The sequence below is a fragment of the Agelaius phoeniceus genome, chromosome 18 (assembly GCF_051311805.1).
Source record: "Agelaius phoeniceus isolate bAgePho1 chromosome 18, bAgePho1.hap1, whole genome shotgun sequence".
Taxonomy (NCBI): Eukaryota; Metazoa; Chordata; class Aves; order Passeriformes; family Icteridae; genus Agelaius; species Agelaius phoeniceus.
The window spans coordinates 12,759,651-12,786,330 of record NC_135282.1 but is presented as its reverse complement, the minus strand read 5'-3'; the positions used below and the strand labels follow the sequence as shown (position 1 = coordinate 12,786,330).

Sequence of the window (26,680 nt, the reverse complement as noted above, 5' to 3'; positions counted from 1 at the left end):
GGTATTTTAAGAGGCACTTTGAGCCAACATTGATAATGTTTAGAAGCTTCCCAGCCCACTCTCAAAAGCCCAGGGAAAGCATAGCTGGGTATTTTGTGGGCTTGTGCTTCCAATTAAAGCTGACCCTGTGAGCCACAGCTTGGATCTCTACTACAGACACTGCTAACATATTTTTCCCAGAAAATGTGTTCTGTTGATACTTGGATGGATTTTGAAGCACTTTAGTACTTTTGTCTGTATCTACCAAATAATGGGCTCCTTGGACATAGAAATGCCAATGTCTCTGGATTGACTTCTTCAGCCACATTCACACTGATTTATTTCAGCTGTAATGCAGCTCTTTGAAGGAGAACATCTACCCCCAGCCACAGGCAGCTACAGGGAGATAAAGTTATATTAAAGAAAATGATTTGATAGAAAAGCAAAGCTGCAAGAAAAAAAAATGATTGATAAAAATTAATAAAAAGGTAAATAAATGTTGCTTCTTGTCCCTGGAAATGTCCAAGGCCAGGCTGCAACAACCTGGTCTAGGGGAAGATGTCCCTGCCCATGGCAAAGGGTGGAATGGGATGGGCTTTAAGGTCCCTTCCAATCCAAACCATTCCATGATTCCATGATTATCCTAACCTAGCATCAGGCTGAAGTCTCTCTGTTTCAGTGAGGAAGAGCAGACTCAGCAAGACTTCCACAGGTCTGCCAGCTCCCATTTCCCAAATTCAGTAAAGAGGGAAAAGCTCTGGCTGTGAAACTCTGCTCTGAGGAGATTTTTGGCATTTTCCAGAAGCTGCCAATGAAGTGTGTAAAGAGGAACAGGGCCAGGGAGCCCCTCCTGCCACTGTGTGAGCCCTGCTCCTCCCCAGACACCAGTGACATGAGAGCCTGTGCCAGGCTCCAGAGCAGCCTCAGCAGCAAGGACAGAATCCCAGGAACATCTCTCAGCCTGGTAACTGGGACACTTCCCTGAGGCAGTGAATTGTGACTGACAGCAGATCACAGAGTGCCTGAAATCAGATTTCTCATACTCAACCAAGTGCTACAACCAGCAGCATGCCAAGCTTGAGCTTTTATTTACTTGTGGGCTTCAAAACCCCTGCAGCAAGGATGGTATTCCACAGAAAAAGATCACTGCCTGTGGCTGTGAATGAACCCAGGAGAAGCTCAAGGGCTCCCTTCTCCTCCCCAACATCCACCCTGCAGATCAGTGTGCCAGACAAAAAATGTGGCAATCAACCCAGAACGGTTTGGACTGAAATCTGCTGTTGTGGTGAACAAAATGCTGCTGGTTCCACACCTGACTGACTGAATCAAAGCCACCCCAGGAACTCCCAGGGATATCAGGTGCTGCTCTGGTGATCCCAAGGCTGTTCCCACCTACCTGGCCGACACAAGTCCCCGTGCTGCTCCTTCTCACTGGCATAAACCTCCATGCACCAGGCGTGGTAGGCGAAGGAGAACAGGTCCTCTATCTTGGACGGGGGGCGGATGGCATTGTTCAGCCTCTTCAGCCAGTCCTGACACTGCTCAAAGGTGGAAAACTGACACCTGGCCCAGAGACAAACATCCCATGGGTGACTTTCAGTAGGAGAAGCCACTCTAGAAGGTGACAGGCTGAGCATGAAAAGCTCTGTGAGAGCACAAAGTGAGGATAAACACCTTATTGACAACTTAGTTCTGCTTCCATGTGCACTCTAATGGGAAGTAAAATGAAACCTGTGGAATGAGTAAAGAAACACTGAAGGAGTCAGGACTGACTGAGCAGCAACATTCTGTGACTGGGAATAACCAGGGTGTGCCCTGCCAGGAATAAGGGGGACATTTCTCCATGTGTTACCTATAAAATCAAGAGCAGATCATTCAGGTCAAAGACAGGAATGTGTTACAGCCCCTTCTGACTGCTGGATCAGGGGGAAACTCAGAAAACTGCCCCACACATTATAATCTACATAATAGAACTATAACCACAGTCCTGTAAACAAGAACAGGCTGGGAGAGCTGGGGGTGCTCACCTGGAGAGGAGAAGGCTCCAGGGACACCTCAGAGCTCCTTGCAGGGCCTAAAGGGGCTTCAGGAGAGCTGCAGAGGGACTGGGGACAAGGGATGGAGGGACAGGACACAGGGAATGGCTCCCACTGCCAGAGGGCAGGGATGGATGGGATATTGGGAATCAGGAATTGTTCCCAGTGAGGGTGGGCAGGCCCTGGCACAGGTGCCCAGAGCAGCTGGGGCTGCCCCTGGATCCCTGGCAGTGCCCAAGGCCAGGCTGGACAGGGCTTGGAACAGCCTGGGCTGGTGGAACATGGTGCCCATGGTGGAATGAGATGGGATTTAAGGTCCTTTGAAAACCCTTCTCTTTCTGGCTGTGTTGGGAAGCACTGACTGAGCTTTGCCCAATGTTACAGACTAACAACACACAGAGAGAATATTCCCTGCACAGGAGAAACCAATCTTCAAAGCAGTGCATTAAAATCACATTACCTTTTCTTTTCAAAGAGGATTCCTGGACTCTTTAGAGTAAAAGGGTGGAAATAAACCAGTGATTTATTTTGCTCTGACGTTTTTCTTTAAGATTTTATAGTTATTAAATATTGCCCCAGTATTTCCATTCTGCTCAGTCCTGGTTAATGATGGCATCTGCATTCCCTTGGGGCAGATTTATCTCCCCTACCTGCAAATAGCTCAGAGCCACAACGTGGAAGGGAAAAGCCATGTCCAACATCTCCCAGGAGCTGGGAGGAACTGCAGCCTGAGGTGTTTATTTATTTCCCATCACTGACTGTAAAGCAAGCCCAGACTACTCACTGAGACAGGGTAATTCTCTATTAAACATCCACACTCAGACAAGATACATCTCACCCTAAATTCCTTCTAAATTCTTTTGAAGTCAGTGGTGTAAATAACAAGTATTATCTCCACTTGAATTCTAATCTCAAAATACAAAGTTTGCTCATGAAAAAGAACAAGAATATATTCTAACTCTTCTGCCTCAGTCCCAAACTTCATCATCTCCCAACCATCACCAAGCCCTCAGTCTTGGAGAAGCAATTTTGAGAAAAAATTGATAAGGATGGCAAAAATACAAATAATTTGTATTCATTCTACAATTGATGGGAAAAAACAAATTAATGTAGGGAAGAAGGGTGACTTTCTTAAATGTCAAGAGCTACAAGTGAAGAGGAAGTTAAATATTGAATTCAAATTAAACTAAATATTACCTCTAAAGTAAAATCAGTCCTGGTGAAAAAACAGCCTTTCAGGAAGCAGCTGACCTGTTAAACATTCTGAGTGCTCAGAGATGGCTGGGGCTCCTTTCATTACACAAAAGGTACAGCCAGCAAACATTTAATCAAAAAGAAATGTTCCTTTCTTCTTAATTAAAGTTCATAGATCAAAATTAATTTCTGCAGCAGAAAGTTTAAAAAAAAAAAACCCAGCAAGGAGCAGCTGAGGCTGGGCAGCTCAGAGAGCCCTGGAGCTGGGGAGGGACAGCCAGGAGTTACTGCTGCCTGCACATCTGGATTTCCCACCTTCCTTCACCTTCTCTTCCCTCATTCCCTCATTTTCTTTTCCAAGACGTCACCATGCCTCAAGGATAGTGACTGTACTCTCAAAGGTGTTGAGAATGCAGGGTGGATGAAGCCTCCAAGCCCCAAATCTTGATAAAACTCATTTGCAATGTGTGTATCAGTGGCTTTATCTACTTCTGTACCTATTGATATGGAAATACTGATATAACTATAATATATTGAAGCAATGTATTTTAACTGATTGGGACAACACAGTGAGACTGAAATTAATTTCAGAACAAAGCCAAGATCAGCCATGTGGGCTCAGAGCAAGATTTGCTCCTCTTCTGAATCACAACAATGAGACACACAGCCCTCCTTGTATAAAAATCAGACAAAATAAAAAGCTTCTGAGGGAAATCAAGTAAGAAACCCCATTTCCTTGAACCACCCCAGCTGCCCATGGCACATGGAAAGGAAATTCCCCCTCTCCTACCTGATAACCTTGCAGTCCTTGCAAGTCAAATGAAGCTGGAATATATCCCGGCACTCCACGCTCTCAATGAGCTGCAGTGGAACCTGCAATTAAACACACCAGATCATTGCATTTCTGCAGCACTAACAGCAACTTCTTTGCACATCTCACAAGGATTTATTGCAGGCTACAAGGAGTCTGAAGAGAGGAAAACAAATGAATCCATGAGGAATTACTTCAGCAGTTCTGAGGTTTGGTACCAGGTATTCACATTCCAGCTCCAGTCCTGTGGAGTCCAAAAGCCTTAAGGGATCCCATGGGAGCACCTGAGAAGGCTGCAGGAAAGGCAGCAGAAACTCCAGCTCCTCTCTCAAGGAAGCAGTTTTCTCTCTTATAGGTCTAAATTTAGGAATCTTCATATATTTTCAGCTGATGGTGTTCAAAAAGAACTGCTAAGCAAGATCCCCTTAACAGATTGCTGCAGTCTGGATGTTTTTCTATGGCAATATCCAATATTTCCTCCCCAGGGAAAGACCCTTTGGCCTGTTTAGAGCAACACTTGTAATGGAAGCAGCCAAATTTAGAGTGATAATGCTGAATCTCTCCCAGTTAAAGTGCAGTTATAGACACTTCTGTTTCCTGGCATGTTTAACCAGCAGCAAGTTGGTCAGGCAACACATGAGAGCACATGCAAGCACCTTTAAAGATGAGAAAAGCCACAAGATGAAAATATCAATTTTCAGTATTACTTTTGGAACTTTACCCGAGATGGGTAAATGTTCATTATTGCCTTAAATGAACAGAAGTCATAAATCACTGTCTAAATCCAGCTAATACCTGTAATTAATGTGAAGCACAAAGCTGTTTGAATTGTTTAGTAGATTATATGGATATTGCACAAGGCAATAAAACCTCTGCTATCCTTTAGTAACATTCCAAGACTCTGATTTTTGCCATCACAGGACTAAGATGCAGCAGTTTAAGGTCTGGCTTGGGGCCCACAAGATGTGGCTGGAAGAGCCAGGGTTTCTCCATATGCCTGGGCAAGCCCTTGAAGGTCACCTCCAATCAAAGCTTCAGGATAAGGAATCCACACAGCATCTTCTCAGGCACCACAAAGCTCAAAAAGTACCTCATTTAGATGGAATGAAAAAAAAGGACATTAACTAAAACCAGCAGGTAAGGAAAAGAGATCTCTCAAAAATACAAACACAGGGAAAACCTCCCCTGAGCAGGGAGATGCCTGGAGTGAGCTGAGGGCAGATGCTGAGCCCAGGAGAGGGGTGAGAGCTCTGCTGGCTCTGGGAGGCAGGCACAGCTCAGGGCAGCACCCAGACAGAGCCAGAGTGTTCTCAAATCACTGCCCAGAGCTCACAGCCCCAGCTCTTGGGATCTTTAGCTGCTCACAGTGACCCCCAGATTGTTAAAAGTCTCTTTTCCCAGCCTGGTGCTCAAAGAAGGAGTCAGGGCTCTTCATTTCTCAGGCTCAAGGTTGTTCATTGTTTCTTATCTATAAAAAATTTTCTCCTGCCCTGCTGAGGTCCATCCAGCAGGACAGTTCCAGGCACTCTGCCTGCCCCCAGGGCAGGGTTATGTCTTTGTACTAAAAACTACATGTACAATGTTTACAATTCCTTTCCAATACCCATCACCTGTGTTAGACACTGAGCTTCTACTCTGAACCAATCCAAAAGTGCCAAAATCACAGCAGAAGGTGGAGGCCAAGAAGAAGAAGGAGAAGGGCTGGACACACCCAGTTCCCTCCATCTTGCCTCTGAACCCCCATACCAAAACCCCAAAATCTACTTTTCATCCCGTGATAACTTCACTAATATTCTACTAAAACTGTTGTGGCTTGCTGATCTTCATCTAAGGTTGGTGATTTGCTCCATGGGCCATAATCAAACCCACAGGTGTTTTGGGCTCTGTGCCAGGGCTTCTGAGCCCCCTGGCAGGGGTCCTGGCTGTCCTGGACAGCCAGAGGGATGTGCTGGGTTCCTATACCCAGCTACAACAGGCAGGGATTTATTCATGCTCAGCCTTTCCCTATTCCATGGCGGACAGAGCCAGAGGCAGCTCTGGAGGCACCCACCCTCCCCTGCTGTGCCAGGCAGGCTGGGACAGGGCAGTTACTCTGCTCCTTCTGCTGTAACTGGACATTAAATGACAGAAAACCCAAGGACAGGACTTGGCAAGAGGATGTCTGACTCCACAGCCCAGGAGTTTGTGTTTTCAAATCTGAATTTTAAATAAAGCTGGAGCTTGAATTTCTGTCCATGTTCTCAGCACTGTCACTGGCTGAGATCTGTGACAGAACCAGTGACATGAAGGGGGCAGGAAATGAGGAATCCCTCCTGTGAGAGCCCCTCTGTGCCCTCCCCAAGCTCAGCCTGTGGCTGACTCCACCAAAGCAGCAGGACTGGGGTGCAGCACAGACACAGCCAGTGCTCTGTGCCACAGCTGATCCCTGCAGTTCACCTGCAGTTCCTTCCAAGCCTGCTTGACCCCACCTGCCAGGCAGGTGAACTGTCAGAGTTCTGTCTGCTCAATGGACAGGAATGGAGCTTCCAGCCTGTCTTCATGACTGGACAGCCCCACCCAGACCTAGAAATGATTCCCAGCAGGAATTTCTCCATGGAAAGGATGGTCAGGCACTGGCAGGGGCTGCCCAGGGAGGTCTGGAGTGCCCATCCCTGGAGGTGCCCAAGGAAGGCCTGGATGTGGCACTCAGTGCTCTGGGCTGGGGACAAGGTGGGGATGGGGCACAGGAAGGATTTGATAGCCTGGGAGGGCTTTTCCAACTTAAATGGTTCTAAAATAACTTATTTAAATCTACCACTGAGTCAAATGGCACCAACATGGAAAGTAAAGCATCTTTCCCAGCTGAGTCAAGATTCCACACTCGCTTTTTGAGTCCAGTGCTGCTTTGTCTGTTATCTTTTTATTCCCCAAGCCCTGTTTTATTCTTTTTTTTCTCATGTCCATCTTCATTTAAGCAGTTCTCCACCTTTTCCCTCCTCCTGGCATTCTGCTTGTGGCTCCTCTTCCTTCTGTCTGCACTCTAATGACAAATTAATTCTTCTCCTCCTGCATTATTTTTCATTTCCTTTTTCCAAAGTCACTCCTTGTTCCCTGCCCTTTCCCTGTGCCCTCTGCTCCCCAGCCATCCATTCCCCTCCACCAGCCCACCTGTGATTCCCTCACAATCTGCAGCTTTTTCTTCAGGACAACCTTCCCATTAATCTTTTTAATTTTCCTTCCCAGTCATAAAAATCTGTCCTGTGGCCCTCTTGTGTTTTCAATCTCCTTCCTGGCCATTATTCTTCTCCCAGCAAAGCTCAGTGGAATTATCTGCTGTCACTGCCTCCCTGATAACCTTCCCCTGCCCCTGCTCATCCTCCAGGCTGTGCCAGTCCCACACCCAGAGCCCGTTCCTGGAAGAGCCATCAATTCTGTCTGCAGGCTCTTCCCTCTAATAATGGCATGGAAACCAGGCAGGGAAAGCAATCATTTTGGCTTTTATAGGAATAAACATGCATTGTTATCTGAGGCAAATTACATCCCATTATAGGGAGTACAGGAGCATCCTGCTCTTGCAGTATCTCCCTACTGTCTCTTATTTAAAATTATCTCATTTTAAGTAACAGCAACATTCTACAACTCCAACTTTTTATTTTTTGAGGAGTTTTTTTAAATTATTTTGATGACTGGAGCTGTCTGTTATCTAAGAGCAGTATAAGATATATTTAGAGAATTACAGCTCTGTAGTTAGAAAAAGCACAAGTTACATTTTCAGTGCTGTAACAACCCCCCACAGCCCAATCTGTGCCCACAATTCCCAGTGGGATGCAGTGGGGTCACAGCCAGGCTGCTGCAAGCACAGTGACCCTGACACAGATCCTGCTGTGCCCCACTGGGCCCAAAGCTCCCCAGCACCTCCCGTGGCACGCAGGCCCTGGGAGCAGGAATTGGAATTTCCTCCTCGTTTTCCCAGCTCAGAGCTGGAACAATGTCAGGGTTGTGGAGCTGCCTGGTGGCCTTAACAAGCACCAGGCCAAGGCTGGGTGTCCTGGAGCAGGGGAGGAGGTGGCACAGGAGGCACTGGGGGTGCAAGGACAGCTCTGAGGGCTCCAGGCTGGACGGAGCTGAATCCCTCCCCGGGGTCATGGAACCCACAAGGAGTGTCTGAAGTAAATTTTGCTTTTAATTACAGCTGATGACACTTTGGAATTGTCTTGAAGGCCACCTCTGAGCCCTCTCTTGTCTCACAACTGTTGTGCTCTGAGTGTGAAGAATTTGGGCAGCAGGGCCTGAGGACAAGACAAGGATTATGCCACTCTCCAGCAGGGATGAACCACAGCAGCCATGGACATGAGGAATATCCCAATCCAGCCATCTTTCCAAGCAAGAGGAAGCTCACACTAAAACTCAGCTCCTCATCAAAGTCCCCCCCATTATGACTTTCCTTTGGTACTGTGTCCAAAATCCACCATTGGAAAGAGATTACATGCAACCCATGCTTCCACAAACTCCACTAAAATGTTCATTCTCCCATCAATGCAATTAGCTTACAGGGAGGAGAGTGATTACACAGAAACACTCAGCAGCTGCAAAGTCTGACATTTTCTTAAGGAATCAATAGAGCTGGGCCTGGGAACCAAACCTCCCTCATGCACCAAGATCCCTGTTGAGTCTGCACTTTTATCCCGTGGATAAATATAAGTCAACACCCCTGAATGTCCTAATCCCCCAATTTATGCATGGTCTGTGGGACCTTTTGTTTTTGCATTTGAAACACCGTGTTCCTATTAGCAGTGAGATCTAGGAAATGATCCATGGGAAAGATCTCCACACACAGCCCCTTTCTGCACTGTTGCAATGGGAACATGAACAACTTGGAATGGATTTCTTTCCCAGCCCAGGTGATCTGGAGCTCTGTGCTGCTCACTGAGGTGTCACAGCACCATTCTCACAGCCAGGGAATTGAACCAAACAAGAGGGAAAAGCCACAGCCCAGGAATGAAGAATCTCTTACAGGTATTTGCTGAACAGCTGTGATGATATAAAAACAGCAGGAAAGAATCAAGATGAACTCAATCAAAAACTACTCCGTGAACATTTGAGTTAGAAAATCACCATCTGAATGAAAATTTTGATCAACAATAACCAAAAGAATTACTATTGCCAAAATTAATGAATTAAATATGGTCTTAATTACTGAAGAATGTTTTATCTTTAAAGACATCCCAAGCCCTCCCTGCCCTGGATTTCAGCAGAGTTCATAGGAAGTTATTAGTGACATTCATATATGGTTACAAAGAATTATTTATATTCTGCTCTGCCTCATACTCTGGTTATTTCTGGTTAATGATGCTGATGATAATGAGATATCACATAGAATGAGAGGGCAGAACACTGCATGTGAAAGTCAGGGAAGAAAAATTAACAGGGGAATATTCACAAGCTTCTCTGGACTCTTCCCTGAACACAATCAAGGAACGTGATTTGGAAAACCATCAATTCCTGCTATGCTCAAAAATACTGAATTGAAAATCCCTATAAAGCAATATCCCTAATTGTCCTAAGGACAGGAAGTGCAGCTCATGCTCTAATGGCTTCTCTAATAAAGCAACTCCATCATTCCCTGGCATTCCTCAGGACACCCTTGGTTTCCACCCTGCAAGTGTCCCCAGCTGGTGAGAGTGGTCTGTGTGAGCACCAACACTGCCCAACACCCATTTAACTGTGTCTGCTACCAGAGGAGGTGCAGATGGAGCCATTTCCAGGAATGGACACAGGAATAAAACTCCCTCAAGAAATGCAATGAAGGTGAGGTCCCACTCCTGACCTCCTTACATCAAAGACTGCACTCAAACCACCACTCAATATCTGGCACAGAACTTCAGCAGCTGGACCCACTCCCACCTTCTGAAGCTCCAAGCAAGGCACAAACCAGGTTTAGGTGCTCCAAAAGCCCCTTGGAACACTGACTATTTCTCCCCACTGAGCTTGGGGACAACAAGTGGCTGACACAGCCAGCTCTGAAGGTTGAGGGATGTGACATTTCCTTATGACATCTGATTTTCAGAGCTGCTGAGTCACCCTTTGGTGCCTAAATACACATTTATTGTGCCCGAAAAATCGATTTGAACATCAGAAAATGATTTTTCATTCTTAAAAGGAGGGGATCACTATACTCTTATCCCAAATTCTGTTATTGCCATTGAGATCAGAACACTCACATTGACAACAGATTCCTTGAATTTGATGTGGAGCCTGTAGTTGGAGAGGGCAATGATGGCATCCTCTGCTCGTCCCACGTACTCCGTGCTCTCCCCGTGGAGCTCAATGAACGGCACCTGCACAGGGGCAGCAAAAATCTCATTTCAGACACCATTTCCCAAAAACCTGCCCCTCCTGCAGCACAAGAAATCAAACAAAGCCTGCTGAGAATTCAGCCCTGTTATTGCTGCTGAGGAGGAACATCAGGTAAGGTTGGCTCTGAGGTTAATTGCAGCCTTTTTCTTAAATGATCCCTTATTTTATGTTACTTTTCCTGAGTGGTAAGTGCCTGGTCAGGGAAAGCAATGAATTTTTATGAAAAATATCCTCACATTTTGGCAAGCAGGCTGACAAAGCCCTTGATTTATGCTCTCACTCCTTACTTAATGGAGAGTGGCATTTCCATAATGTTATTAAATTCATCCCAAAGCAGGCAAAACATCCAGGATGAAAAATGTTCCCTGCTATTTCCCCACTATTCACCCAGCAAGCTCAGGTAACCAGCCTAGGCTGGATCCCTAAATGCTACAACCAAGCATTTGCTCCCTGTTTCTCACAGTAAAGATGAAAATGCACAAGAAGCTGCTGCTTTATAAAAGTCAAAGCCTGCAGTTCATTACACCACACATGGAAATTGTCACTGGTTAATTAAAATGTGACTTAAGCCCAGTTTAGCTGAGCTGGTGGGAAGTGAAAATACTCAACTTGAAACTGATCTGGCTTTACACCAAAGTAGCTTGAATCAAATAAAAATACTTTGTATTACAATGAAACTCTCCAGTTGATGCCAGAGTGTCTACATGGAGCCAGGCTGGGAGAGCTGGGGGTGCTCACCTGGAGAGGAGAAGGCTCCAGGGACACCTCAGAGCCCCTGCCAGGGCCTAAAGGGGCTCCAGGAGAGCTGGGGAGGGATTGGGGACAAGGGATGGAGGGACAGGACCCAGGGAATGGCTCCCACTGCCAGAGGGCAGGGATGGATGGGATCTTGGGAATCAGGAATTGTTCCCTGGCAGGGTGGGCAGGCCCTGGCACAGGTGCCCAGAGCAGCTGGGGCTGCCCCTGGATCCCTGGCAGTGCCCAAGGCCAGGCTGGACACTGGGACAGTGGGAGGTGTCCCTGCCATGGCAGGGGTGGCACTGGGTGGGCTTTGAAATCCTTTTCAACCCAAACTATTCCACAATTCTACGGTAAATCATTTGAACTAAACTGATTTCAAAAGGAAATTTGGAAAATAAAGAAATTTTAAAATATCTCTTTTTGTGCAGCAGAAGACTTTTGACTTCATAATAACCAGGTGCCAAGGCAGTGTTTAATCAGCTTGATGCTGCTTTTTCAAAACAACAGAGTTCTAAACTGTGGAATAAAACCCTACCCTTGGAATTAGTGCACAGGTAGCAGTGCTATTTTTCAGACACTTGAAGGAATTTCTTGTAACAAAATGCCCAAGTTCTCTGTCCTACCAACAAAGAAAATGAGTTTCTGTGCTAACTGTGAATTCAAATTCTAGAGAAGAGGCCAAAGACTCCATAACCAGCTGCAGGCAGTGTGATTTGAACAGGAGCAGTGTGGTGGTTACCTGAAGGTTCTCATCCTCTCGGATCAGCTGCTTCCTGGGAAAGATCTGATTAGCCTGGATGCATTCAAGGCTGTGCTGAGTCTCTTCATCCTGAGGAACAAAGTGTGACAGTCACCTGCAGCACTGGCACCTGCTGCCACCTTCCCCAGCCATCCACAGCCAAGGAAAAGCTCCCACAGGATGAAGTGTCCAGAGAATCCCAGGAGCAGTAACTCACTAAAGTTTCCAAACTCTCCAACATGGACCCAACAATTTTGTATTAGCAACCAGTTTCCTTCCTACAGCCTGATGAATAAAGTCATTAGAAGCTGCAAGATTTATAGCAGCATTAGGAAAAAAGCATTAGCACTGTGCCTAAAACTCACCAACCCCACATGTAAACATTAATTCCCTCATGTTTTTCCCATTTAAAACTTTTCTGCTCTGTCACAGAGCCTACAAAGCCCCTGTGCTTACCATGACAGGCCCTGGGCAGGAGGAGGAATCCTCGTCTTTACTTGCAATACTCTGAGCTCTTCACTTACTAAAATCTAGAAAATCAGGAAAGTATAATGATGAAATAAGATTCATTTCTTTTAGCAAATAAATACAAATTAACTTTTAAAGACTGTGAATGTAGCTGTTAGAAAACTGAGAGCAAACAGTAATTATGAAAAGATGAAATCTATAGAAGCTCCCTCTCCTGAGAGCCAAAATTGTTTCAAAATGTGTCTGGTTCCTTCTGTTCATCCTGAAAAATTACCTTTGGATGTGCTGCTGGGAGAACACCTGTCTGAAGGCAGCAATTAGACCACTGTTTATATAATTTAAATTAAAACATGTTCATTTTTCTGGATACCCTGGAATTTTCTCCCAAGTTGCCTGCAGATGGTGAATCAGAAATCCGTGGGATACAAATCCAAAGGGATTGGTGGGGCTGATCTGGGTTTGGATCCTCCTGGAACAAGCTTGTTTCAACTACAGCACATGAACTGCACTTCGTACTGGGATAAAAATCCTCATTCTGCACTTATGGCTGATTTTGGACATCTGTGGATGTACCAAAATATCCATTTTCCTGCACTGACATTTCCAAGAGTTCCAGACCAGTACACTGGGACCTGCCTTCTCCACTACCCAACAATCCCCAAGCTTTGATCATCTGCAAATTTTTTCTGGGAATATTAACACAGTCCTGAGGTTTTTACAAATCATCCAGTTAAGAACTTAATGACTGAAGTGAATACAGGAGTTACAATTTGGGTTTGAGATTGATTTTACACTCAGCTTTTTTCATCCAGGTAGGTTCTTCCCTGTTCTGCTCAACCAGGATTCACTCAGGTATTTATGGGGTTTGCAGACTGTGGCACACAAAACTTACAAATGAAAATACATCACAAGAGTGCAGTCAGTTCTCAGCTCGCATCCAGAGCTCATATCTCACTTTACTTATAAATGTATTTCAAATTATCAGTACTGAGGCTGACACAGAAAACCACTTTAATCCATCAGCTGCCAGCACTGCAGGGAGCCCTGGACACATCCTGAGCTTGGTATGGAACATTGACAGAGGGCAAAGGAGCAACAGCTGCACATCAGGATCCTCACAAAGGTGTGTTTGTCAATCTATTTACATAACAGGGGGAAATGATGAGGAGAATCGAGCTCCAACTGCCATGGATTCACTAAAAATTAATGCAAAAAGTAGATTTAAAATCCTGGGAGAGCTGCAGAGGGACTGGGGACAAGGGATGGAGGGACAGGACCCAGGGAATGGCTCCCACTGCCAGAGGGCAGGCATGGATGGGATATTGGGAATTAGGAATTGTTCCCTGGCAGGGTGGGCAGGCCCTGGCACAGGTGCCCAGAGGAGCTGGGGCTGCCCCTGGATCCCTGGCAGTGCCCAAGGCCAGGCTGGACACTGGGGCTGGGAGCAGCCTGGGACAGTGGGAGGTGTCCCTGCCATGGCAGGGGTGGCACTGGATGGGCTTTAAGGTCCCTTCCCAACCAAACCATTCCAGGACAGTAGGATATAAAAAATACCTCTTTATTTCAAGGAACTCCTTCAGCTTCACACACAATTATCAAAGAAACACCAACTTAATTTTAAAACTCTGCTTTATTACAAATTTGAAGTTTGCTTAGTATCTCTGATGAAAAGTTTTAATTTAATAGGCACTATGCTGGAAAAAATTCTTTCATACTTCAGTTTGATTAGATATATGTAATTTATAAGTTTATTATATAACCACCTACATATTAATAAAAACAGTATTAGCTTAGAAAATGGAGTCTTTTTCAATATCTTACAGCTGTGCTCCTAAAATCCAGCAGAGACTACCCAAAATACCAAGTTTCAGTGTAACTCCTGAAATCAGTGCAGAACAGCTTCTACTGTGACAGTGTGGCTTTTTCCATGTGAGAATCTTCCTTTTTAAGGTGAATTTTGGGAAAGCTGTGTGGAAAAAAAATATCTGCCTGTTTCAGTTTGGATCAGGACTATCAGAGTCCTGCAAAGGGTGATGCTGCCAAGATGAATGGTACAAGGAGTTATAGGACTGGTTCTAAAGCAAAGACTTTGCTGCTGGGCATCAGTGAAATGCTTCAGCAACTTCCCTGCCACCAAAGGAATGCTGAAAATTGCTGACAGAAATAGCAAAAAAGGCTGAATTGTTGCAGTGAGGCTCTCTGAGGTGCTGGACAGTGAATATTTGGAGAGAAATCTTTCCTTTCCCATCAGATCCACGAGCTGAGCCCGCTCCCTCCAGCAGCTCAAGGTCACTGGGCTGAGCAAAAGGAAAGGGAAGAGCTCTGGGTGCAGCACACGCTGCTCAGGACAGCCCAAACCACACCTGAATCCACACTTCCTTCTATCCCAAAGCTTTCTAAGCCATTCCCAGCTCACCAAACTCTTCCCATGGCAACAGAAGGGGGATGCCAGGGACTGCTGCCACCTCATAAGGGCATTTCTGGCTTTAGAAGCCTTAGAAGAAAGAACATTCCTCATACCATCAACTCCAAAAGCACTCCTGAACCCTTCATCATTGCCCACCCTGCTGCTGAGGGACAGCTGGGGACAAGGCCAGCCCAGCAGCAAGTCCTGCACAAATCCAGTCTCAGGCTGATCCACACCACTTTGAGGACTGCAGAATGGAAGGAGAATTCTCATTTTGTTCAACTGCAGCTGTGCCCTGACAGTAAAACCCATTTTCCAGAAGTGAAATGGAAAGGTACAAACACAGCTCAGCTAAAAACCTGGCCAGGAAAGCAGCCTTAATTCAGGCTCCTCCTTATCAATAGGATCACATAAAAACAGCAGCCAGCTTATACACAGAGCAGTGAAATAAAACTTGGCTTTATTGGTACAAATGCTGGGTTTGGTCAGGACTGAGGCCAAAAAAAGGTGATGCTATCAATTTACTGTCTGCCCTTTTACCTGCAATTCCATGTGTGTTAAATTATGTCAAAAAAGAGAATGGTCCTGTCAATTCTCCATCCTTATGTTCTGCTTGAAAGGATAAATGATGAGCAAAGGTTGTAACCTCAGACTCTGCTCAGCCTCTATGGGAACATCTTAATTACCTTTTGTTTCAGATGCACCTTCTGGTTTAAATTATGTGCATAATTAAGAGTAGCAATAACCATCTGTTTGCCAGTGAATCTAAACAAAAAAGATTAGCTAAATAAAGGATAATTTAGATTCACATATATTTAAATACAGTTGGACTTATAGCAAGAAAAAATGGAGGGAAAAAAGGAAAAAGGAAGAATCCAAGCATTTAACTTTGTTCCCTTACCTTCCCCATTGAATTCCATGTATTTTAATATCAAAATCAGACTGAGCTGACCCCTGAGCTGTTTACATACAGTGGCACAGCTGCCCTCTGAGTTTAGAATGCAAATTTTTTGGCAAAGGAACATTAGAAAATTTGAGAATTGAACATTCAGGAATGTGCTGTACCTTGAGCAGAAGATGCTTCTGTAGCAAGCTGAAAACACTTCCCCCCTTTGGCAGGTGGAAGGAAACTTTGAGATAAGGAGAAATCCTCAGTTTCCCTCCTCTCAGTCCTGACAGGGAGGTTTCTCCTCTTTCCTGACACCACAGGCTGCAGGGACTGAGCAGCTCTCACCAGGACTGCCTGGGAGAGCAGCTGCCAACACAGACATTGGCACATTGGTCAGGAACAGGAGCAGGACAAAGAATTGTGTTGGAAGCTGGGGCACAACTAAGAGTCAGGAACCTTCTTGTTCAATAATTAAAGGTTGCAAACTCCAACTCGTTGAAATACTAATTTTTTATCTAAGATCTTGGAAAACATTTGATTAAATTAAGAGAATAATCAATGATGAGCACAGAATGCACAAACAAGCAGCTGATCTTACCAAAGAATGAGAGAATAAACAGTCCTCTCTTGTCCCAGAAAGTTCCAACTGTTCTCTTCTGACACTTCACATTGGCAGCTGCAAACACAAAGACAACACTTTAAAACATGAACTTCCCTTCAAAACACCACTTTTGAACCTTTATTCTAGACAGGACACTCCACTCTGGGGGGAGTTTGGGTTAATTCAAGGGGAAAAAGAAAAAGTCTGAGTGCCTTGGAGTGGTAACAAGAGCTTAAGATGCCCAGAGAGGGAATTCCAGGACTGGACTCTGATGGACACCTGTGGATAAGGCCTCTCTTCTGGCAAGGAGCAGCTCTGAAATTGTGGCCACAAAGCAATTCAGAGTTTTCATAAATGAGTAAACAAAGCCTAAATTACTTCACAATATGAGCTACAGGAGAGAGTTTTATAGAAGATCCCACTGGATTTATATTGATCTTCAAAGTGGGTTTAATTTTACACTGCAACTGGAATTTCTGGCCCCAAGAAAGCCAATGAAGACCCCCAAAGAGTGGTTGCTGCCCATGTGCTTTGGTCCAGTGCTGCAAAAGTCCCAGGGATCAGCAATGCTCACCAGGCCACTCCTGCCAAGCCCTTTCCTTTGGATTTCCAAGTGCTCTACAAAACACTTATTGCACCAAAAATGAGATAGTATGCCAGAAATACACATTTGTCAAAAATTAGATGGAGAAAACATCTGATCTGCTTCATTCCTACAGTCACTCCAACAGGACCAACAGATATCTCCTGTGGCATCAGAAGGACATAAAATTGAATGCTAAAATACCCAAACACTAAAATTGAAAGTTCCAGACTAACCCCATTGCTCTTAAAGCACACAAGCAGCCAAATTGATGGGACACCACTGCCTTGTGCCCAAAGGTTTGCTCCTCACAGGAACTTGGATCTCTCCCAGTAGCATCTGGATATGCCTGGAAAGTCCAATTCTCCACCATATAATCCTGCTGCTGGAAACAGTTTCCCTGTACTTTGATGTGCCACAACTACTGATAATTTTCACATTCTGGTAAATGAAATAAAATACTTTTGTATTTTGTGTTCATTGTGTCCTTTAGTTTATGGCTTATGACAAGGAAAAGAAGTAACACAGAGAAAAAGGAGATGTAATTTTAGGACTGACAGAGTAGAAAGGAAGAGTTTAAGAAGTTGTGCATCAAAAATTGTGCATTTCAAGGAGCTGCGCCCCAGGCCCAGCATCACCAGCTGGTGAGGGAGGGGCCTGTCCAGCTCTGCTCTGGGGTGGCCTCTCCTCGAGTGTGGGGACAGTTCCACCTCAATGTCAGAAGGATCTAAAGCTGCTGGAGATGGACCAAAGGAGGGGCACGAGGATGGGGAAGGGTCTGGAGGGGCTGAGGGCACTGGGAATGTTCAGCTGGAGCAGAGGAGACTGAGGGGAGCTGCCAGGGATGGGCAGGGTGGGAGTGTTGGGGGGTCTGGGCAGGGACAGGGGCTGGATCAATGATCCCTGGGGGTCCCTTCCCATGCAGGTTTTCCATGATTCTAAGATTCTAATACAAATTGATATGCACCAGAAGGAACTGTACCATCTCACATGATGGACACTGTAGGGAATCTCATGGAATCTCAGTATTTATACAAACAGGCAGCTGAGGATGTGCTCGAACAGAAAGCCCCTGTGTCAATGCCAGCTGTCCAAAACCTCAGCTAAACTTTGATTTACCATTTCATAAAACAGTTTCTAAAAGCAACATTTCATTACCTGCAGAGGTCAACTTTGTTTTTATTTTAAAAAAATCTCTCTCAGCCAACAAGTCAAACACCAATCCCAACAATTTTATGGGTTGATGATCAATCCCAGCACCCAGGTGGGAATGGGCACAGTTGGACCCTGAGGTACCAGCTTGAGCGTGCAACAAGTACAACTTCACAGCTGCCTGTTGATACAAAGTCACCTTTGAGAGGAATATGGAGCAAGTTCATTAAACACACAAAAAAAGCTCTGAAGGCAGACTATACAACTCTAGAATGACTCCTCAGAGACACTGTTCTGGCCACGTATTTGCTTTTCAAAAGGCAAGATACACATTTCGGGTGCAGGAGCTGGACTGATTTTGTGTGGTTTCAGTCCAAACGAGGAAAAAAAGAAAAAAAAACCTTCACAAAATCTGCAACAAGCTTTTTATTGATTTTAATGAGGCTTGGAAGAAGCCACCAAATCTCAAGAGTTTTGTCAAGAAGTTTAAAAACAGGACAAAACCGTTCCAATATAAGCATTAACAATTCCGCTTTCTCGCTGCCAGAGCTGAGCGAACCCCCCCGACACGCTCATCAGCATTCCTGCTGCAAGGCTGCTGGGCTCTGATAAGAACCTCCACTGTTATCACTTCCTAAGTCAACAACTCCTGCCAAAATAAGGGCAAAAGCTGCCTGTAAGAAGAAACCTTGCTAGGAGTTCTGCTGGTCCAAAGCACCAAGTGCTGATGGGAGCAGTGCAAGGTGGGGAGCAGCTGTTTAATGAACATTTCCCAGCACAGCCCAGGGAGCTGCCCCTCAGGACAGGGATGCAGCCACCCCCTCCAGGGGCTCCCAGCACCTCCTCTGCAGCACCTCAGCTGTGGGAGCCTCAGAAGGGACCCAGCACCATCAGGAAAGACAAGGGGAGGAGATGGAAAAGGGACAGGATCCTTTCACTAAATCCTGAGCCAAGTGTGTCATTTAAAAATGGGCTTTGCAGCACCTTTATTGGGCTGTCACACTCTCAGAGCTGGTTTGGTTTAGCAGAGAATGATTTGGGTGGGAAGGGACCCTAAAGCCCATCCAGTGCCACCCCTGCCATGGCAGGGTCACCTCCCACTGTCCCAGGCTGCTCCCAGCCCCAGTGTCCAGCCTGGCCTTGGGCACTGCCAGGGATCCAGGGGCAGCCCCAGCTGCTCTGGGCACCTGTGCCAGGGCCTGCCCACCCTGCCAGGGAACAATTCCTCATTCCCAATATCCCATCCATCCCTGCCCTCTGGCAGTGGGAGCCATTCCCTGGGTCCTGTCCCTCCATCCCTTGTCCCCAGTCCCTCTGCAGCTCTCCTGGAGCCCCTTTAGGCCCTGCAAGGGGCTCTGAGGTGTCCCTGGAGCCTTCTCCTCTCCAGGTGAGCACCCCCAGCTCTCCCAGCCTGGCTCCAGCCCTTGGGGCATCTCTGGTGCCTCCTCTGGCCTGGCTCCAGCAGCTCCAGGTCCCTGCTGTGCTGGGCCCAGGGCTGGTGCAGCTCTGCAGGTGGGGTCTCACCTGGGCAGGGCACAGTCCCCTCCCCTGACTCCAGCACAGCTGCCCAAGGACACCTGGCCCTGCCCAATTCAAACATGTCACCAGTGACTCTGCTCCAGGATGAAGGGGATAGGAACAAGAACACTTCACTTTTCCTTCAAGTCATCCTCCAAGATCCTGCTCTGGTGCCTATTTTGGGAACCTGGGCACTGGGTGAACATTCAGCACAAAGGTTTTGCCTCCAGTTTTTTTCTTGGAAGACATTATGGAGAAGTAGAGTATTTGCACTGTGTATCAATCACACAGTGAAACACAAGTAATAGCACAGCTGGAGGGGGAAATTCCAAATAATTGTTTCCAAACTGTAAAACTTTCATCCCTGGCCATACCCCAACCCTGGGATTCCAAGGGCTACCCAATCCAACATCAAAGCCAGCCCTACTCAGAGCAGTGATGGACTACAGGAACTCCAACATCTAAATTATTTGAGCCTGTGACTGTGTTTTTCTTGACATTTATTTTAATAAAACATTGGCAAATTGCTAGGAAAAGCACTCTGGAGAAGTTTCAATCAACATGTTTGTTTAATTAGGTGACTGGAAAGTTGTCTCTACAGTTTCTTTGCTGAAAGGTTTTATCAGCCAAAGCAGGAGAGCCATGATTTGATAAGCATGGAAATGGCACAAGGGAAAAATAACTGGGGAGAAAAACAAATCCAGATTTTCTCTAGCTGCCAGTTATCCTCATAAAGATGCAAACAAACACAACCAAATGCAGTTTTTTCCTACTAATTGACTGTTTTGAAGATGTATTTTCCCCTCCCTTTGCCAAAATATGGCATTTCCACACCAGTTGTGCCACACCATGTCCCAACCTAACATGATGCAAGTGTGGTTTTTGGTGAGAAGTTCTGCATTCCTGTTTACATTCTGAACTTCCCAAAATCGTTGTTCCCACTGACCCAGCTCTGCCATGAGGGGAACCTTCTCTTGCACAGCATTACCACACAGCCCCCATTTCTTTCATCACCTCTGGCTTTGGCTGCTCACTTTAGCTCACAGGTTGTTCTTCTCCTCCACTCTCCTTTTTCTGTTCTTCCTGGTGGATTTGAGCTTGCTTTCCCTGCTATTTTTACACAAGTCTTAGCGTGCTCAGGAGCAGGAACACAGTGCTGCTATCACTGCCCACCAGCTGGGGGATGTGGTCAGCTGGTGGCTGAGCTGGAGCCACAGAGGGATGGATGGGAGCTCTGGGAGTGCAGCCACTCCCAGGCTGGATGGGGCAAGGCTGATCCTTAATAGAAAGTTTGAAACTGTGCACAAGGAGAAGAAGGAATGCTGATCCTCAGGGAGGCATTTCCTGGTTTTTAGTGCCACGTGTCACAGAACCTCTAAAGTTGAAAAAGACCTTTGAGGCCACTGATTTGGCACCACTGTGTTCACCAAGCTGCCCCATGTCCCCAAGAGCCACATTCACAGTGCTGTTAAATCTCTCCAGGGATAGGAACAGCAGCATTGGCCTGAGCAGCTGTGCCAGGCCTGGACAACCATTTCCATGAGGAAATATTCCCCAAAATCCACCCTGAGCCTGCCCTGGCCCAGCCTGAGGCCGTTCCCTCTGCTCCTGTCCCTGTTCCCTGGAGCACAGCCCGACCCCCCCGGCTGTGCCCTCCTGGCAGGAGCTGTGCAGAGCCACAAGGGCCCCCCTGAGGCTCCTTTGCTCCAGGCTCAGCCCCTTCCCAGCTCTCTCCATCCTGTCCATCATCCACTCCCCTGAAGGAAATGACATCATTCCAGCTGGATATGAAGGATTGCACACAGCCACGCTCAAATACCTGACAGGGAGAGCAGAACAGCCCCAGGGAACATCCCCCGTTCCCACAGCACCCATGGAACTGTCCTGCATCAGAGCATTTTGAAAAGATCTCGTTCCCCTTTCTGTTCTCTCTGCTTTTATGAGTGAAGAATAAAATTAATTAGAAGAGTCCAAAGCATCAAAAAAGTTTTGTCAACATCTGTCAGTGCACTGACTCATCCACTAATGGCAGGTCGGCATTTGGGCTCCCTTCATCTTCCCACTCGGAAGTGGCATTAATCTGCTTTGAAAGCAGTTTGATTAAGCTGATTATCTTTGCAGATTTGTTAAAGATCACTTCTTGCACTCTTCAGAAATTAAATGCAGAAGCAACAGTTCAAAGTTAAAGCAAAAAAAAAAAAAACATCTTGAAAGGAAAGCAGAACTTGGAATGACAGAGGAAGGAAAGAGAAGCACTTCTGGGGGTCTGATAGCAACAGATAGCACAGAAAAATTTGATTTTGCATTAGGAAAGATCCATTTTTTCCATAATTGATGTCTAGAATAAAAATCAATACTTAGCTGGGATAACAGCATTAATTATTCCCAAAAAAGAGGCTTTTTAGGAAAGTGCTCACAAATAAAAGACTCTACATCAGTATTTTCCTTCACTGATCTCAAAACAACCCAGGTCAAAACACCACAGCAGCCTGAAACCAAAATCCACAACAAAATGTCACTTTTTCCTACAAAATTTCAGGTTCTCTTTTCTTTTAATTCTTTTTTCATTTGGATAAAACCCTGGGATCCAGAAGCTGCAATTATTTCCACATAAGCCAGGACACAATTTACCCATCAGAGATCTTCTGTACCATGTCTATAATTTTCCTTTTATTTCAATTTCTCCATATTGCTCCATTTTATGTGCACGACAGAGGAGGAACAGCTACCAAGGACCAACAGCTACACAGATCAGTCTGAACTGTGGAGAAACCTGGAAGGAAGGGAACTGAATCTGGATTTCTGGAAGCTGACAGGACACAGACACAGTGGATTTGTGGAGGTTCTAGACTGGAAAGGTGACCAGGTGTGCTGGGAAGGGGATTTATGTCAACAGGTAACCAAAGAGCCATGAAATGCAGGGAAATATCAGACTGGAGTTATGAAACAAACAGCAAGGTTAGAGCAGGCAGCAGAAGTTTCCATTTGAAAAGGCATAATGGAGAAAGAAGGGAATCATTTGCTGCTCACAGTTCCCATTTTTCCATTAAGGTCCTCACAGCCCATTTGCCATGAGTCACACTCCCTCCCATCTTTCTGCCTTTCTAGAAGGAAGGCAGCAAACAAGGAGAAGTGGCTGTTAATCAAAGTCTCCAAGGCTTTACTCATCCTCCCAAAACACTTCTTCATCCCCTTCCCTCCTCCAGGCACATCTTGCTGCAGCTCAGGCCCTCCTGTCAAGGGAAGGGGCAGCAGCCCACACTGCCCAGGACAGCTCCTCACCTGCTGGCATTTCCCAACAGCAGCACCACAGACCCCAACAAGGAATAAAGGACAGAAAGAAGCGTTTGAAAATAGGAAGAACCTGTGATTTGAAAGTTCCTCTGGAGTTTCAAGATACACTCCCATGGGACTTTTCTCCCAACCTGAAGTTCCTCAGGACAACACACACAGTCACAGCTCTCAGCTCCTCAGCTGACCTCATTTTCACCACACTTTTTCTGGCATAAAACTTTGAAAATCAGTTTAACAAAACACCACTGGATGCTTTTGCTGTAAGACAATTCTCTGAAACAGCAAATACCTGTTATTAATAATCCATTCATGCTCTGAGAAATAAATGCCTAAGTTATTACAAGGTGTTCCTAATGGGGACCGTGGTCCCCACAAAGGCCCAGCAATCATGGAATGGTTTGGGTTGGAAGGGACCTTAGAGCCCACCCAGTGCCACCCCTGCCATGGCAGAGACACCTCCCATGTCCCAGGCTGCTCCAAGCCCCAGTGTCCAGCCTGGCCTTGGGCACTGCCAGGGATCCAGGGTGGGCACCCTGTGGCAGGGCCTGCCCACCCTGCCAGGGAACAATTCCTAATTCCCAATATCCCATCCATCCCTGCCCTCTGCAGTGGGAGCCATTCCCTGTGTCTGTCCCTGCACACTCTGCCAAACCCCCTCTCCAGCACTGCTGTGCTGCACAGCCTGGGACAGGCAGGACACAAAAATCTGTTTGCTGTTAGCAAGACCTAGAATGAGACATCCCTTCTCCTGCTTGCACACCTTGCACAATGTAATGATGGGTAAAGCTTTAATCCATTCATTCTTCAGTGGCATTGAAAAGACCTGTCCTGTCAAGGAGGCCACAGGAGATGCTCACACCCACCCTCAGTGCCTCCATCGAGGAACAGCAGCCATCGGGAGGCTCCGTGTTCCAGGACTCGCACTGGATCACCTTACACCACTGCAAAGTTAATATTTCAAACTAACCCAGCACTTGGTAACGTTGTGGCACACTCCAAAAATGCCTTTTTTGATGTGGTATTGAGGTGGTTTTGCTTTAAAACAGACTAGGCTGCTATCTCCTGAGCATGGTGTGCCAGCAGAAAGGGTACTGCTCCCATGCTCCTCCCAAACTAAACACCCCCCTTCCTTATTTCCCACACCTCTGGCATTTCAGAGCCATCATGGCATATTCCAACTCCTCAACACAACACACAACTAACCCAGAGAGCAGATCTTGGAACCACCACTCTGCAGTGCTGGAGATGTTGTTTGCTTCCAGAGCAGCACAGCCTGAAAAACTGCAAGACATTTCCGATTTCTAGAATTGGAGGCAGCTTAAGAATCACTTCAGCTGCTGCAGAAATGACAGTTCTTTACAGAACTAATCAATTAGCGCGTTCACCTCTCAGCCTGCTCACTCCTTTGTGAAATGTTCAAGTAGTTTCAGTTTGAATGGCAGAGTTTACAGTTCAGACACCAAGCACCCTCCCAAAGCCCTGATCCACTTCAGAGCTGTCAAGCACACGACTGCATTCCATGCTGAAGGGAATTGAAGGGGCTTTTAGGAGTAATTTATGTATTTCTGCCAGAATCTGGGAACCTGAGGGTGAAGAGCCCTTCCCTTCAATCACCATGGCAGGGGACAAGTATGTTTGATCACTGTATTATTTATAGTATAAAATAGTAATTAACTCAAACCAAGAAAAGCCTTGAGTTCAGGTATTCCCTTATTAGTCCATGCAAAGCAATCCTGAACAGAATAAAATAACCATATTGAAAGAGCTGACCCAAGTTGAGAGACAGCTTTATTTAGCTACAAGCAACCCTTTTTGATGAAGTGACCCCCTAAATTGCACATTTCAGGAACTAATCAAGGATCAGAGTAGCTTTTCTAGGCTCACAAAAAGCTGTTTCCTAGAGAGCTTTCCACACACTTGTTTGGCCATCACCCACGAGGCTGCCAAGCCACCAAGGGCACTCACCATTCACCAGAAGCTCCATGTGTGCAAATACTGCAGAAGTCAAATTTGGAGGAGATAAAGCCAAGTGTGCTTGTCCATGATAAGGGGACAGCAGGAGCTGTGTCAGGAGAGCCCAGCAGCCCAAGGGACTGCACAGAGCTTTCTGCTGGGTCCTGTTTACCCAGCAAGTTCCAGGCACACCCAGGATTTACCAGAACAGGGTCCTGCCCTCCCTGCCCTTGAGCAGCAACTCCTTCCAGGGAGAACCACCAGGCATTTCCATCAGTCCACTGCAGGTTCCAGCTGCTCCAAACTTTCAGCAGTTCCCAGTGAAGTTACAGAGGGAGAAGATTCCCAGTGGCCTTGCCCTCAGCCAGGCACAGCAGGGAAGAGCTCTGGCTCCCTGTACAGGGATTAAGACACACTCAGGACTGGGACATCTTTGGATAATGTAGAGCACCCTGCCTCCAGCAAACCTGCTGCTTCCTGGCCTTTCCCTGCTCAGCTGGTCCACAGAACCATGGAATGGTTTGGGTTGGAAGGGCCCTTAAAGCCCATCCAGTTCCACCCCCTGCCATGGGCAGGGACACCTTCCACTGTCCCAGGGTGCTCCAAACCCCAATGTCCAACCTGGCCTTAGAACTCATCAGTTCACTAAAGCAAAAAGAAAAAGGAGGAAAAGCAAATACTTTCCCTCCTGTAGTTAAATGGCCTCAGTATCTTCCAAGAATTAAGACAGTTGTTTATTCCTATCTTTTTCCACTTGTGGAAAGTCACAGTTAATTTCAGAAGCAGGAAATGTAACAGCAAAATACTACTTTCCATTCACAAGCTGCACTTAAATAAGAGCTGGAGACAGACCTCAACTCAAACAAACAGCAGGCAAAGGAAAAGAATCTCCAAAAGGTCCTGGCCATGAAGGCACATGGGAAAGGGACACGGAGCTGTCTGAGGATCCAGTGAAACTGCACCTCCCCAAGAGCCTCAGCAGAGCAGCCAGCAGGGACTGAGGCAGCACAGCCCTTTGATGTGGGAGGCAGGAGCCCATGGAGGAGTCTTGCAGCTCTTGTGATCGCCTGGAGAAATGTTTTAATGGGCTTCAATTCCCGTGGCTGGTTTGGAAGATCAATTACACACATTAGCAGGATCTGGTGTGAAGTACTGAGGTCTTTAATAGAGCAGTTAATTTTGTCACACTGCACTATGCATTCCTCCAGAGACACAACGCTGCTGCTTCAGAACCAGTTGACTCTAACACGTATTTTTGTACTTTTATGGATCTTTAAGCCCAATAGTCCTCCATCAACTAAATCAAGTTAGATGCTCTGCAATGTTCAAATCTTGAATGTGTCAAAGGCAAGAATGATTACAATTTCTAAAGTTATGTCCCTAGGCTGCCCAGGGAGGCTGAGTTCAGGACAAGACCCCAAAATACTCTCTCCACAACAACTTCCATAGTATTGAAACTACACAGGCTTGTTCCCTTACACTGAAGTTGCACAGCCCTTCAGTGCCAGAAAGGAATTTACTTGGATTAACAGAATATGCTTATTCTAAAAACTAAACAGCACAAAGTCAAAGTTAAATATATTTAGGCATTTCAGAGACACCAAAGAAGGGTTTGTGGTTGCTTGAGGCACGGATGTGTATCAAAACACAGAGTTTCAGCTGGAATTGAAATTGAGTTCTGCAACAGACTGCAGCTCTGCCAGTGAAACAAGGCTTGACAGAGCTCCTGTTAACAGCCACAATCTCACCCTTCTCTTATTTAAAGTTAAAACCCATTGCAGTCCAACCTTCTGTAGAAGGGTACCAGCAAATGTGGAAAAGAGAATTAACTCTATAGGGTACCTGAATCTCCTTTGGCCAATCCTGCCATCCAAACAATGATTCCAACAGGAATGAGTTTCTCTGGGGAGCAGGAAGATTTCCCTTCCTACCTGGCCATTAAATCAGACCACACCAAGTTCTCTGTAGCAGATCAGTTT

The 26,680-nt window shown here is 46.1% G+C and overlaps 1 protein-coding gene across 6 annotated transcripts in view; it reads right to left on the bottom strand.

The window, feature by feature from the left end:
• Positions 1-26,680, bottom strand: part of MTMR3 (myotubularin related protein 3) — a 76,182-nt gene that overhangs the window by 27,952 nt on the left and 21,550 nt on the right. For 5 of the 6 annotated variants that reach the window (XM_054645888.2, XM_077187921.1, XM_077187922.1 and 2 more), the window contains 6 exons: positions 16,199-16,276; positions 12,293-12,366; positions 11,837-11,926; positions 10,221-10,337; positions 4,000-4,082; positions 1,376-1,542 (listed from right to left, as the gene is read on the bottom strand). In XM_054645888.2, coding sequence (XP_054501863.2) covers positions 1,376-1,542; positions 4,000-4,082; positions 10,221-10,337; positions 11,837-11,926; positions 12,293-12,295 — 460 coding nt within the window. In that variant the 5' untranslated portion in view covers positions 12,296-12,366; positions 16,199-16,276. Of the gene's footprint in view, positions 1-1,375; positions 1,543-3,999; positions 4,083-10,220; positions 10,338-11,836; positions 11,927-12,292; positions 12,367-16,198; positions 16,277-24,713; positions 24,794-26,680 lie in introns of those variants that run through there. The other variant, XM_054645889.2, reaches the window with a different exon arrangement.